The sequence below is a fragment of the Armigeres subalbatus genome, chromosome 2 (assembly GCF_024139115.2).
Source record: "Armigeres subalbatus isolate Guangzhou_Male chromosome 2, GZ_Asu_2, whole genome shotgun sequence".
NCBI classification, from domain to species: domain Eukaryota; kingdom Metazoa; phylum Arthropoda; class Insecta; order Diptera; family Culicidae; genus Armigeres; species Armigeres subalbatus.
The window spans coordinates 304,705,605-304,717,880 of NC_085140.1; the positions used below are offsets into that span (position 1 = coordinate 304,705,605).

At 29.6% G+C, this 12,276-nt stretch overlaps 1 protein-coding gene and 1 long non-coding RNA gene across 3 annotated transcripts; one reads left to right on the forward strand and one right to left on the reverse strand.

Moving 5' to 3' along the window:
• Positions 1 to 1,614: 1,614 nt before the first annotated feature.
• On the reverse strand, positions 1,615 to 4,033 carry LOC134212530 (uncharacterized). Of its 2 annotated transcripts, none has more exons than XM_062690489.1 (3): positions 3,856 to 4,033; positions 3,622 to 3,795; positions 1,615 to 2,582 (listed from the first exon to the last, which is right to left on the reverse strand). In XM_062690489.1, exons 2-3 carry the CDS (start codon positions 3,743 to 3,745, stop codon positions 1,786 to 1,788), a joined length of 921 nt encoding a protein of 306 aa, XP_062546473.1. In that variant the 5' UTR covers positions 3,746 to 3,795; positions 3,856 to 4,033; the 3' UTR covers positions 1,615 to 1,785. The 2 variants fall into 2 exon arrangements, with proteins under 2 accessions (XP_062546473.1, XP_062546474.1); XM_062690490.1 differs by having other exon boundaries at positions 3,874 to 4,029.
• Positions 4,034 to 7,567: 3,534 nt separating this feature from the next.
• On the forward strand, positions 7,568 to 9,209 carry LOC134216664 (uncharacterized). The gene is made up of 3 exons (XR_009980762.1): positions 7,568 to 7,792; positions 8,064 to 8,418; positions 8,936 to 9,209. It is a non-coding gene; the product is annotated as an uncharacterized LOC134216664 (long non-coding RNA).
• Positions 9,210 to 12,276: the final 3,067 nt, after the last annotated feature.

A 12,276-nucleotide genomic window follows, 5' to 3' on the forward strand; every position in this document is an offset into this window, starting at 1 on the left:
GTTAGTACTATAACAACAGCAAAAACGTTCTCATTGTGAATGCTACTCACCGTAATATGGGAAGTGGCTAACAAGCAACTCAATTACATACATGAGCTCTTAACCGATAAGCTTTGTTGCTAATTCAGACAGAGCTGTTTTATGACTATATTAAAGCTGCATAAACGATAAAAGATTAAAAATGTTCGGCACACTGACTAGCTGACAGATATTTGGGTAATAGTCGAGTTGAAATTTAAGGGATTATTTGCGGAGGCTTTTCTTTTATTCAGCATTAGCTGCTTTTATTCAAATATTATACAGCCAAAGGCTAGAAGTTGAAGCTTTTAGCACCAAAATTGTTAGTTGGGTTGTCAGCCGAACATTTGCAAAGGTGGCAGAACTGTACGTGAAACGTGAAGCAACAAAAGTTGGACTGGTGGTGAATGCCTCAAAGTCAAAGTACATGCTTGTGGGCGGAACAGAGCGCGACAGGGCCCGCCTGGGAAGCAGTGTTACGATAGACGGGGATACCTTCGAGGTGGTCGAGGAATTCGTCTACCTCGGATCCTTGCTAACGGCTGATAACAATGTCAGTCGTGAAATACGAAGACGCATCATCTGTGGAAGTCGGGCCTACTACGGGCTGCGGTCAAAAAAGATTCGCCACCGCACCAAATGTGTCATGTACAAGACGCTTATAAGACCGGTTGTCCTCTACGGACATGAAACATGGACAATGCTCGAGGAGGACTTGCAAGCACTCGGAGTATTCAAGAGACGGGTGCTTAGGACCTCTTAGGACCATCTTTGGCGGTGTGCAAGAAGACGGTGTGTGGCGGCGAAGAATGAACCATGAGCTCGCCCAGCTCTACGGCGAACCCAGTATCCAGAAGGTAGCTAAAGCCGGAAGGGTACGATGGGCAGGGCATGTTGCAAGAATGCCGGACAGCAACCCTGCAAAGATGGTGTTCGCTTCCGATCCGGCAGGTACGAGACGACGTGGAGCGCAGCGAGCGAGATGGGCAGACCAGCTGCAGAACGACTTGGCGAGCGTGGGGCGTATTCGAGGATGGAGAGATGCGGCCTCGAACCGTGTATTGTGGCGTCAAATTGTTGATTCAGTGTTATCTGTTTAGATGTAGACTAAATAAATGAAATAAATACTCCGTTGAGCGAATAAACATTGTCCTGAAATTAGTATCCCAAAAAGTCGTAGCACAATTCTACAGTATGAAACATCTATAAATTTTGTATGGATCGTCACACTTTGCTCAACCCCCACCCCCCTCTAAGCGTTAATAATTTGTGCACGCTCCCATTTAGTAATTACATATCGAAGTATATTTATCTATTACAAAATCAAATATCATCGTGCGGGGCTTCTTTTGACTACGGGGGCTACTTTGGATTTTTAATTTTCTGAAAAAATTAAACGAAATAAATACAGATTTTGAAAGAGAAAGCTACCATCCAACTATCAACAACACATCTGGACGGTGATAATGGAAATTTGATAGCAATCTACGTCATAATTCTTGTTTCAAAATGTCCAAAGTATCCCCCGATTTGTCAAAAGAAGCCCCGCACGACGGTATCAGTCAATCTGTCATCCAAAATCTATTAAGTCCTTACTGTGTTGTTTAACAACGATTTTATTTCAATTCATGTTTGTTCATGTAGTTACAGTTACAGAAAAATATAAATCGACCTAGTCGTAAAATATATACTCTCAAAACAGGTAAGTGAGATAATTCGACAATTGGCAAAAAAAGGGAATCCCTTACCCTTGGCTAGGCGTTTAATCTAATCTAGCCATAGTCGGTTCGAGTTGACCGCCGTTGTTCTAATCGCCGGCAGTATGTCCTTCTCAAGAACCGTCAAATAGTCCAGATTCCGCCTTACCAACTTCAATCTGAAGTCATGCTGTTGGCCGTATTCAACGCAATTTTCTTTTCCAATGGTATGTCCCTGGCGACAGTAGAGACAACGCTCGTCATTAACAGGCTTACGTTTGATCTTTGGACAGTATTTCTCGGTATGCTTTGATTCTCGTTCGTACGGTGTGCAAACGCCGCATCGTGGACGCCGAAAACAGTTACTGGCCCGATGGCCATATCGGAGGCAGCGCGTGCAATATATTGGTTTCCGCTCCAGGAGCTCGAACGTTATTTTCTCTCCTTTGCAATTGAGGCTGTCGGGAATTTCGGATCCTCGCACCGAAATTGACACTTGTAATTTACCGTTTTCCAGTCGTTTTTTGCGCCATTGCAGTACTTCATACTCTTTGGGGAAGCATTCTTGCAATTCAGACTTTTTGTAGGTGAACTTGTTGAATACTGCTACCCCAATTGAACAGATGAAACTCATCGGAATGAACGCCTTCAATGTATCATCTTTCAGATCAGCAAATGCATTGGCCTGATGTATGTCACTGAATATAAAAATTGCCTTGTTTAGCCCGGCCTGGCGGTAGTATGGCATCGATTTGCGGTTCAGTTGTCCATTCTTTGATTTTTGCCCTGGTGTCGCTGACGAGGGACCGACACGTGCCATATGAGCATCCAACTTTTCCTTCATGGCATTGTACTTTGTTTTCCCGTCTAATGTGGAGATAATATAGGATGGATATTAGTCGAGTAAATTTTATTTTTTCAACGAACAGTTGAAGTGATAATTTATATAACAATCGAAAAAAGGTTGCGAATGTTGAACCATGCGCGTCCGATGTGAGGAATTTGGATTCACCAGCAGGGTTGCCACATATACAGATTATCCTGTATTTTACAGATGTTTGGGGTAGAACGGTGACCAAGAATCTGTATATACAGATATGCAGATTTTTAGCAAAAATACAGATTTTACAGATTTTTGAAGAGTAGAGTATTGAAATTATAATAAAATTATATAATTAATTACTATTAGTAAATACCTGTTTAATATGAGATTTGAGGCTTATAAATTTATATTCTTCGCCAAACTGATCTTATTGAAGGCTATTCTCAAATTAGCAAAATCTTAAATTGAAAAGACAGAATATGTTGACTTTTACTTTTTATTACCAAAATACAGAGGTCTCAGGTCAAGCAATAAATTAAAGAGAATCAGATCTAGCCTAGATATCCAGATCAGATATCCAGAAACAATTAATCAGTAGTTCTGTTTAGTAGGTTTAGTGTGATTAAGCAATGTGGTTGGTCCACTAAAGTTTTTGCTTATATGGCTACAACAGTTAATGACGGACTTTCGTCAGATTTCATTCGCATATTATCGAATTAACATCTTTTTCAAAACAAAGTGTGTTCAAAAACCATTTTGATTGGGTTTAGATGGATACAGATTTACGATACAGATTTTCTGGCTTGAGATACAGATATGAAGATTTCCTAGAGAAAATATACAGATTTAAATGTGGCAACCCTGTTCACCAGTACCAGCTAAGCGGAGAAAGCCGATGGAAGTCCTTCGTAGCTTAGTTGAAGAAAACCTGCAGTCTATAGCGTACCGAAGGCATAAAGTTCGCCGCCGTACCAAACTGACTATGCGGACGGTACGTGATGCGGAGGAGGCGAATGAATCACAAGCTCCACTACGAGTACCGCTACCCTATTTGTAATCATGAGAATTTTACATTTTACTTACCCCATTTTACGATCACTCCATATCTTGGCAGTTTGTTCGATTGATCGTATCTGTAGATCTTTGGCTCTTTTTGTGATGGACGGTTTTTGATTTTTCCATTCTTCGAGGCATTGGATCGATTCATGGTGGCGTTAGTGTCGTGTGAACTGAACTTTAGTTCTTGGTGAAAAGTGGCTGGAAACAGGGAATTATTGAATACATTGAATACATACTGCACCATATAGGTAGGTTTACCATAGATTAAAGTATTACGATCTTCTGAGGACTATAAAACAATCTTTAGTTGATATGATCTATAGGATAACTGATAACACTTTGCTGATTGCAGCTAAACAGGTTTGTATTATTTATTTAAATGCGCTATTTACAAATACTTTTGTTTGTTTAATAAATCTCGGGTACTTATTCAAAAGGACGTATGTGATTTTGTAAACAAAGATTCAAACGTCGATTTGTACAATCTGATAGCACTCCCACGCAAACCAACAGCACCAACAGGTAGCCGAAGGCTTCCCCTACCTTTCTGTGGTGATGGTTTGCGTGGGAGTGCTATAAGATTGTACAAATAAGGCATGTTATGAGACGTTTCGCGGTGGCCCGTTTATTTACTTCTAATGTTTTGTTTTGGTATGATTCTGCGTGAACATTCCGTTAGGTCCGAACACAAAATAATGTTTGTAACGTTTTACTTTTCATTCGTGTTTTCTTCAGCATTTCATGCTTAGAATGCAATGGTATGAATTATCTAACGATACATTTTAAGAATCATATGAAAAACTATGTTCTAAAACCCTGGTAGACGAAAAGTAAATCAGGCAGAATTGATGATGGGACCCATCGGAATGTTCGGCGTGAAATTACCAAACAAACGGGCTCCCACTAATTGTCAAAGTAGATAAACACGAGAAAAACAGCTGTTTTGATCTGTCTCATAAAATGCCTTATCGACGTTTGAATCTTTGTTTACAAAATCACATACGTCCTTTTGAATAAGTACCCGAGAAATATAGAGTGCATGCACGCAGGACAGGATTTGCATGAAAGCTCTTGCAAGCAAGACTTGAACCAATAGGCCTTTTCACGAGACGTTTAAGCATTCACACTGAAATAAATCAAGAGGTATGATTTATCAGGAATATAATATAACTTCAATGTGTTGTGAAACACATTCGAACCAAATGAATACCCATATGCATCGTGTTACAATCTAATCACATGCCTATAGGTCATTGCGCGCGGCAAACTTAACCTCACAATATTGACAGGTACTGGTCCTGTTGTTTACGTTTCGGACTTAGATTTTTTTGATCCAAATTAAATCTGCAAATTTTACGATATTGAAGACATTCCGTACATTCTGCATTCAAATACAGGTTATTATCGATAAGTTTAGATAATTATCGATCAGAAAATCTAAAGAATGATAGAAGTATCTCAAATGTAAAATGTTATCGTCAGTAAACAACAGGACCAGTACCCATCAAAAGTCGTGAGTGAGGTCACTGTGCAATGGAGTATAGGCATTGCCATATAAATTTGCAGCACATCAACCCACGTGGTGTTCATATGCATTGCAATATGTGGCAAACATGCTTTGCATATAACTTGTACGTGCCTGAGATTTTGTACACATAACATTCACATGCTCGAAATATTTCTGTGTTGAGTGAGGTTTGCATTTCTTAGTTTTCCGGTCTTATGAACAGTCAACTGAAAAACTCGAAAAAACGTAAGTTTTATTTTAAAAAAATGAACGTATAGTTAATCGCTCTTTTTCGTAGATGCTTGACCAAAAGGATTGCTGATAAGGTGCAGAACACATCTGGGCATTTGAACTGTTTTCGGAGAAGAAATTGAACACGAAAAAACCTCGCGTACATCTCGAATTTCTCGTCGTCGGGCCCGACTAGATTATGGTGTTCAGGTATCTCCTGTTACTAAGGCTGTGAACCATTCCACCTATTCGTTTAATTTTTAGTTAAAAGTTGACACTTAAGCCCCAAACGCAATACAACGGAACGGCGACGGAAACGGCAAATTTGACAGAAAATATATGGGCTAACTGTCAAATTTTCCGTTTCCGTCGCCATTCCGTTGTATTGCGTTTGGGGCTTAAGTGTCAACTTTTAACTAAAAGTTAAACGAATAGGTGGAATGGTTCACAGCCTTAGTAATTATTCAAAAATGCCATACATTGTACTATGTATTTAATCAATATAATGTTTTCCTTTGTTATTTTATATTCTCGCAAAGCCATGGCATGCATAAAGCTTGTACTAAAATTAATAATATTAAGAAATAAAAATACGTTCTGGAAAATTAAGAATAATTTCATCTCTAATATACAGTGATCGTTCGCTAATTGGGGCACGACCTCACCCCAACTAGCGAATGCCGTTCGCTAATTGGGGCGTTTTGACAAGCGTTAATGTTGTTTACTTTTTGCCGTGAACAAAGGAAAATTTTACGCGCCAGAAAATATCGATCCCGCCAAACACGGAAACAAAACGTCAACGCGTTTTGGACATCACATTCTGACGTTTGACTGCTTTTTAATTGGGTTTCGCCCCAATTAGCGAACCCCCAACTAAAAAGCGCCCCAACTAGAAAAACCCCAATTAGCGAACGTTCACTGTATTATATATGATATTATATATGTTTTCAATATGACAAAACTCTCAATTTTAAACAATGATCACTTTCATTTCATGATAGAATCTATTCATTTTGCATATAGCATTCATGAGCGTTGCAAATAGCAATAAAATGAATTTGCATATTCATCGATGAACTGCCCTTGTTCATAGTATGAGGAAATGGATTTTATATACTTCGATTGTACGTAACCTTTAAATATTTTGCACATAATAATTACATGCTTATTCGACTCATATCTAACATTTTCCTCAACAGTTTAATTTCATTAGAATTTCCAATCCAGCTTTCCACGTTCGGTAATGGCGGCTTATCGGTGTGTAAAAATCAATTGCTCACTGTACTGTTTGACACTAGCTGGAGGAAAGCCCACTGGCGTTCCTGGGTGAGGGGAAGGGAAAAAAGGCCTTTTCGACAGTGAGTTTTCCTCCAGCTAGTGTCAAACAGTACAGCGATTGATTGATTTTTGCACACCGACAAGCCGCCATTACCGAGCGTGGAAAGCTGGATAGTGCAGATCTATATGCTTAACCTGGGTGGTGCGGATAGAATCGATTTGGTTGTCAAACTGAAGCCAAAATTTGCTATTGTGCCGGAGTCAAACATTGAAGATTGTGGTTATGTTCGTTTCTGATCTAATATTGAGAAGTATTGTTGTTATTTGGTGAAAAAATAAAAATAAACTTTTTTTGAGTTTTGTATAATTCTCGGTATAATTTGTAACAAATATTCTCACATTATATTTCGATTGGAAAATTAGTAGGAATGCAACTAAAAAGCACTCGTTACGAAATTTCTTGAGATTCAGCAGCTGATTGTGGCTTGAATGTATATGTAACCAATCGTTAAGTCATGTAGAGTCTAGCATTTGTGCGCCTTCATGCAGCGTGGAAAGAGAAATTCGAAGAGCGGGAAATGTTTGACAGCCGAGTAACTGCAAAATAATTTTGTTTATGGGAGTGATTTCAAAATATCCCTCTACTCGCTTGAGCGCAGAAAAGCGGTTCTATCCGCAGCACCCAGTGCTTAACATATAACATATAGTTATCAACTATCGGACCATGCACATAAAATTTATTGGCAGTTTTTATAAGTTGTAAATAAATTCCCTTTACTTTGTATTCACTTCGCATTTAGGTTACATGGTAAGCAGCACATAGAATCGAATTGAACTCAGGCAATCCTGTTCTATGTGTTTTCCGCACATAAAATGTAATGGCGATTTGATTTCAGTGTACACGGGTGATTAAAATGCTCGAGACCGATAATGATGCTCTAACCCAGAGGCACTTTTAGTTAGAGGTTAGACACTGGTTAGGGGATGTTAGTTATGCTTCCCTTCAAGAAACATAAAACATAAAAAATGTTATGTTATCTTTCTTTTTTTCGCGCTATGCTGACTTGCTGACAGCTCAAAACAAAACAAAGAAAAAAGAAAATGCGTTTTGTTTCTGGATCAAGTCTTGATCGTCTTGATGGTACTGCATCTCAGGTATACGCCAGTAATCATGGAAAAGTAATCCGTAATTTTTGTTTTAGTTTGAACAGCAATTTTAATTTATTCTCAATCCAGTTGAAAACCGGAATTGGGGGATAGCGAAGTTGGATTTTTCTCACAATCCGTACGTTAAACCTAACTTCGGAAGTGGTGCGCTGTTTTCATATCGCGAAGCGCTATTCAGCGCACTACTTCCGAAGTTAGGTTTAACGTACGGATTGTGAGAAAAATCCAACTTCGCTAGCACCCTATTTCGGGTTTCAACTGGATTGAGTATATTTTCTTTTAGATTCGATAGTGCACCTGAATTTTGCGGTTTTTTCTGGAGTAGGCAATAGAAGCTGCTGTGGATAAGAGCAAAATGGAGCCAGCGATGGACAGCGAATCGTATGAACTGCACCAGAAATATTTCATGGCGATCGTTGCTTAAGTGCATAAAGATGGACTTTTGAGACCGGCGCTTGTAAAAACGGTTGTCAAAGGTCGAGAATGACCTCGTATCTACAGGAGCGAAGCAATGCGACAAAAAATTGAATGCGTCAATGCACCGAAGTGGAAAAGTCTCGTCGTGAAGCGAAAAAATGACGCGACGGTTGGCTGAGGCAGAAAAAACTGCTGCGCAGAATGAATTCGAGTCCGTTCCGGTAAGTGATGGCTTGGTGTGAAATTATTGAGGTGATATTTTGATCAGACATGAATCTTATCTCTATACTAAAATCGCAGGGGGTTTGGATTATTGATGATTGATAGACTCGAAAGGTATTTCTCTATACATACTGAAATAAATACCTCCAGCAGTGTTTCTGTGAATTCTTCACAAAAATTATCTCTGGGATATCCAGATCCGTTTGCCCATCAATACTTCCATGAACTCCATTGCGATTTCCTGTCAATTTCTCTAAAAATTACTATGGTGTTTACTCTATGATATTATCTGGGATTTATTCCTGTGAATTCCATATGGGTTGATAGGGTGAAGGATGTATTTTGGACCACCTTTACCGGGGCTCTTATTTTGGATCACCAAGAAGAATTTGCACTCAGTGGTCCAAAATATGAGCCATCGAACTGGTGGTCCAAAATACCTCCCTTCCTAGTGCTTTTGGTAGGTTTTGAGCACATGATATGATTTCTCAAACTGGATTCTTTTATATTTTCTAGGTCACGCTGGTTGCATCCTGAGAAGCCACGAAGCTGGAGACGGGCGCCGTCAGCCTGACGATGGAACAGTGCATGAAGATGGATACACCCAATATACGCAGGATAGTTTTAGTTTAGTGAAGAGTTTTGTTGTTCTTTAGTGAAGAGTTTTGTTGCCTTTCTACACTTTTCAAAATTCAATGTGTGATGCAACGGCATGGGCATAATTTCAGTTGAACATACCCAAAACAGTTGATCGTAACGGTATCAATGCGAGTAATTTGCACTGGCTGAAGACGACTATGTACTGGTATTTAAATTTAATTTTAATTTAATTTTAATTTAATTTTAATTTAATTTTAATTTAATTTTAATTTAATTTTAATTTAATTTTAATTTAATTTTAATTTAATTTTAATTTAATTTTAATTTAATTTTAATTTAATTTTAATTTAATTTTAATTTAATTTTAATTTAATTTTAATTTAATTTTAATTTAATTTTAATTTAATTTTAATTTAATTTTAATTTAATTTTAATTTAATTTTAATTTAATTTTAATTTAATTTTAATTTAATTTTAATTTAATTTTAATTTAATTTTAATTTAATTTTAATTTAATTTTAATTTAATTTTAATTTAATTTTAATTTAATTTTAATTTAATTTTAATTTAATTTTAATTTAATTTTAATTTAATTTTAATTTAATTTTAATTTAATTTTAATTTAATTTAATTTTAATTTAATTTTAATTTAATTTTAATTTAATTTTAATTTAATTTTAATTTAATTTTAATTTAATTTTAATTTAATTTTAATTTAATTTTAATTTAATTTTTAATTTAATTTTAATTTAATTTTAATTTAATTTTAATTTAATTTTAATTTAATTTTAATTTAATTTTAATTTAATTTTAATTTAATTTTAATTTAATTTTAATTTAATTTTAATTTAATTTTAATTTAATTTTAATTTAATTTTTAATTTAATTTTAATTTAATTTTAATTTAATTTTAATTTAATTTTAATTTAATTTTAATTTAATTTTTAATTTAATTTTAATTTAATTTTAATTTAATTTTAATTTAATTTTAATTTAATTTTAATTTAATTTTAATTTAATTTTAATTTAATTTTAATTTAATTTTAATTTAATTTTAATTTAATTTTAATTTAATTTTAATTTAATTTTAATTTAATTTTAATTTAATTTTAATTTAATTTTAATTTAATTTTAATTTAATTTTAATTTAATTTTAATTTAATTTTAATTTAATTTTAATTTAATTTTAATTTAATTTTAATTTAATTTTAATTTAATTTTAATTTAATTTTAATTTAATTTTAATTTAATTTTAATTTAATTTTAATTTAATTTTAATTTAATTTTAATTTAATTTTAATTTAATTTTAATTTAATTTTAATTTAATTTTAATTTAATTTTAATTTAATTTTAATTTAATTTTAATTTAATTTTAATTTAATTTTAATTTAATTTTAATTTAATTTTAATTTAATTTTAATTTAATTTTAATTTAATTTTAATTTAATTTTAATTTAATTTTAATTTAATTTTAATTTAATTTTAATTTAATTTTAATTTAATTTTAATTTTAATTTAATTTTAATTTAATTTTAATTTAATTTTAATTTAATTTTAATTTAATTTTAATTTAATTTTAATTTAATTTTAATTTAATTTTAATTTAATTTTAATTTAATTTTAATTTAATTTTAATTTAATTTTAATTTAATTTTAATTTAAGTTTAATTTAATTTTAATTTAATTTTAATTTAATTTTAATTTAATTTTTAATTTAATTTTAATTTAATTTTAATTTAATTTTAATTTAATTTTAATTTAATTTTAATTTAATTTTAATTTAATTTTAATTTAATTTTAATTTAATTTTAATTTAATTTTAATTTAATTTTAATTTAATTTTAATTTAATTTTAATTTAATTTTAATTTAATTTTAATTTAATTTTAATTTAATTTTAATTTAATTTTAATTTAATTTTAATTTAATTTTAATTTAATTTTAATTTAATTTTAATTTAATTTTAATTTAATTTTAATTTAATTTTAATTTAATTTTAATTTAATTTTAATTTAATTTTAATTTAATTTTAATTTAATTTTAATTTAATTTTAATTTAATTTTAATTTAATTTTAATTTAATTTTAATTTAATTTTAATTTAATTTTAATTTAATTTTAATTTAATTTTAATTTAATTTTAATTTAATTTTAATTTAATTTAATTTAATTTTAATTTAATTTTAATTTAATTTTAATTTAATTTTAATTTAATTTTAATTTAATTTTAATTTAATTTTAATTTAATTTTAATTTAATTTTAATTTAATTTTAATTTAATTTTAATTTAATTTTAATTTAATTTTAATTTAATTTTAATTTAATTTTAATTTAATTTTAATTTAATTTTAATTTAATTTTAATTTAATTTTAATTTAATTTTAATTTAATTTTAATTTAATTTTAATTTAATTTTAATTTAATTTTAATTTAATTTTAATTTAATTTTTAATTTAATTTTAATTTAATTTTAATTTAATTTTAATTTAATTTTAATTTAATTTTAATTTAATTTTAATTTAATTTTAATTTAATTTTAATTTAATTTTAATTTAATTTTAATTTAATTTTAATTTAATTTTAATTTAATTTTAATTTAATTTTAATTTAATTTTAATTTAATTTTAATTTAATTTTAATTTAATTTTAATTTAATTTTAATTTAATTTTAATTTAATTTTAATTTAATTTTAATTTAATTTTAATTTAATTTTAATTTAATTTTAATTTAATTTTAATTTAATTTTAATTTAATTTTAATTTAATTTTTAATTTAATTTTAATTTAATTTTAATTTAATTTTAATTTAATTTTAATTTAATTTTAATTTAATTTTAATTTAATTTTAATTTAATTTTAATTTAATTTTAATTTAATTTTAATTTAATTTTTAATTTAATTTTAATTTAATTTTAATTTAATTTTAATTTAATTTTAATTTAATTTTAATTTAATTTTAATTTAATTTTAATTTAATTTTAATTTAATTTTTAATTTAATTTTAATTTAATTTTAATTTAATTTTAATTTAATTTTAATTTAATTTTAATTTAATTTTAATTTAATTTTAATTTAATTTTAATTTAATTTTAATTTAATTTTAATTTAATTTTAATTTAATTTTAATTTAATTTTAATTTAATTTTAATTTAATTTTAATTTAATTTTAATTTAATTTTAATTAATTTTTAATTTAATTTTAATTTAATTTTAATTTAATTTTAATTTAATTTTAATTTAATTTTAATTTAATTTTAA

Coding starts and splice junctions, on each gene's coding strand:
- LOC134212530 (XM_062690489.1), bottom strand. CDS start 3,745: ATGAATCGATCCAATGCCTCGAAGAATGGAAAAATCAAAAACCGTCCA. Junction 2,583..3,621: donor TGGAGTGATCGTAAAATGGG/GTAAGTAAAATG, acceptor TCTCCACATTAG/ACGGGAAAACAAAGTACAAT.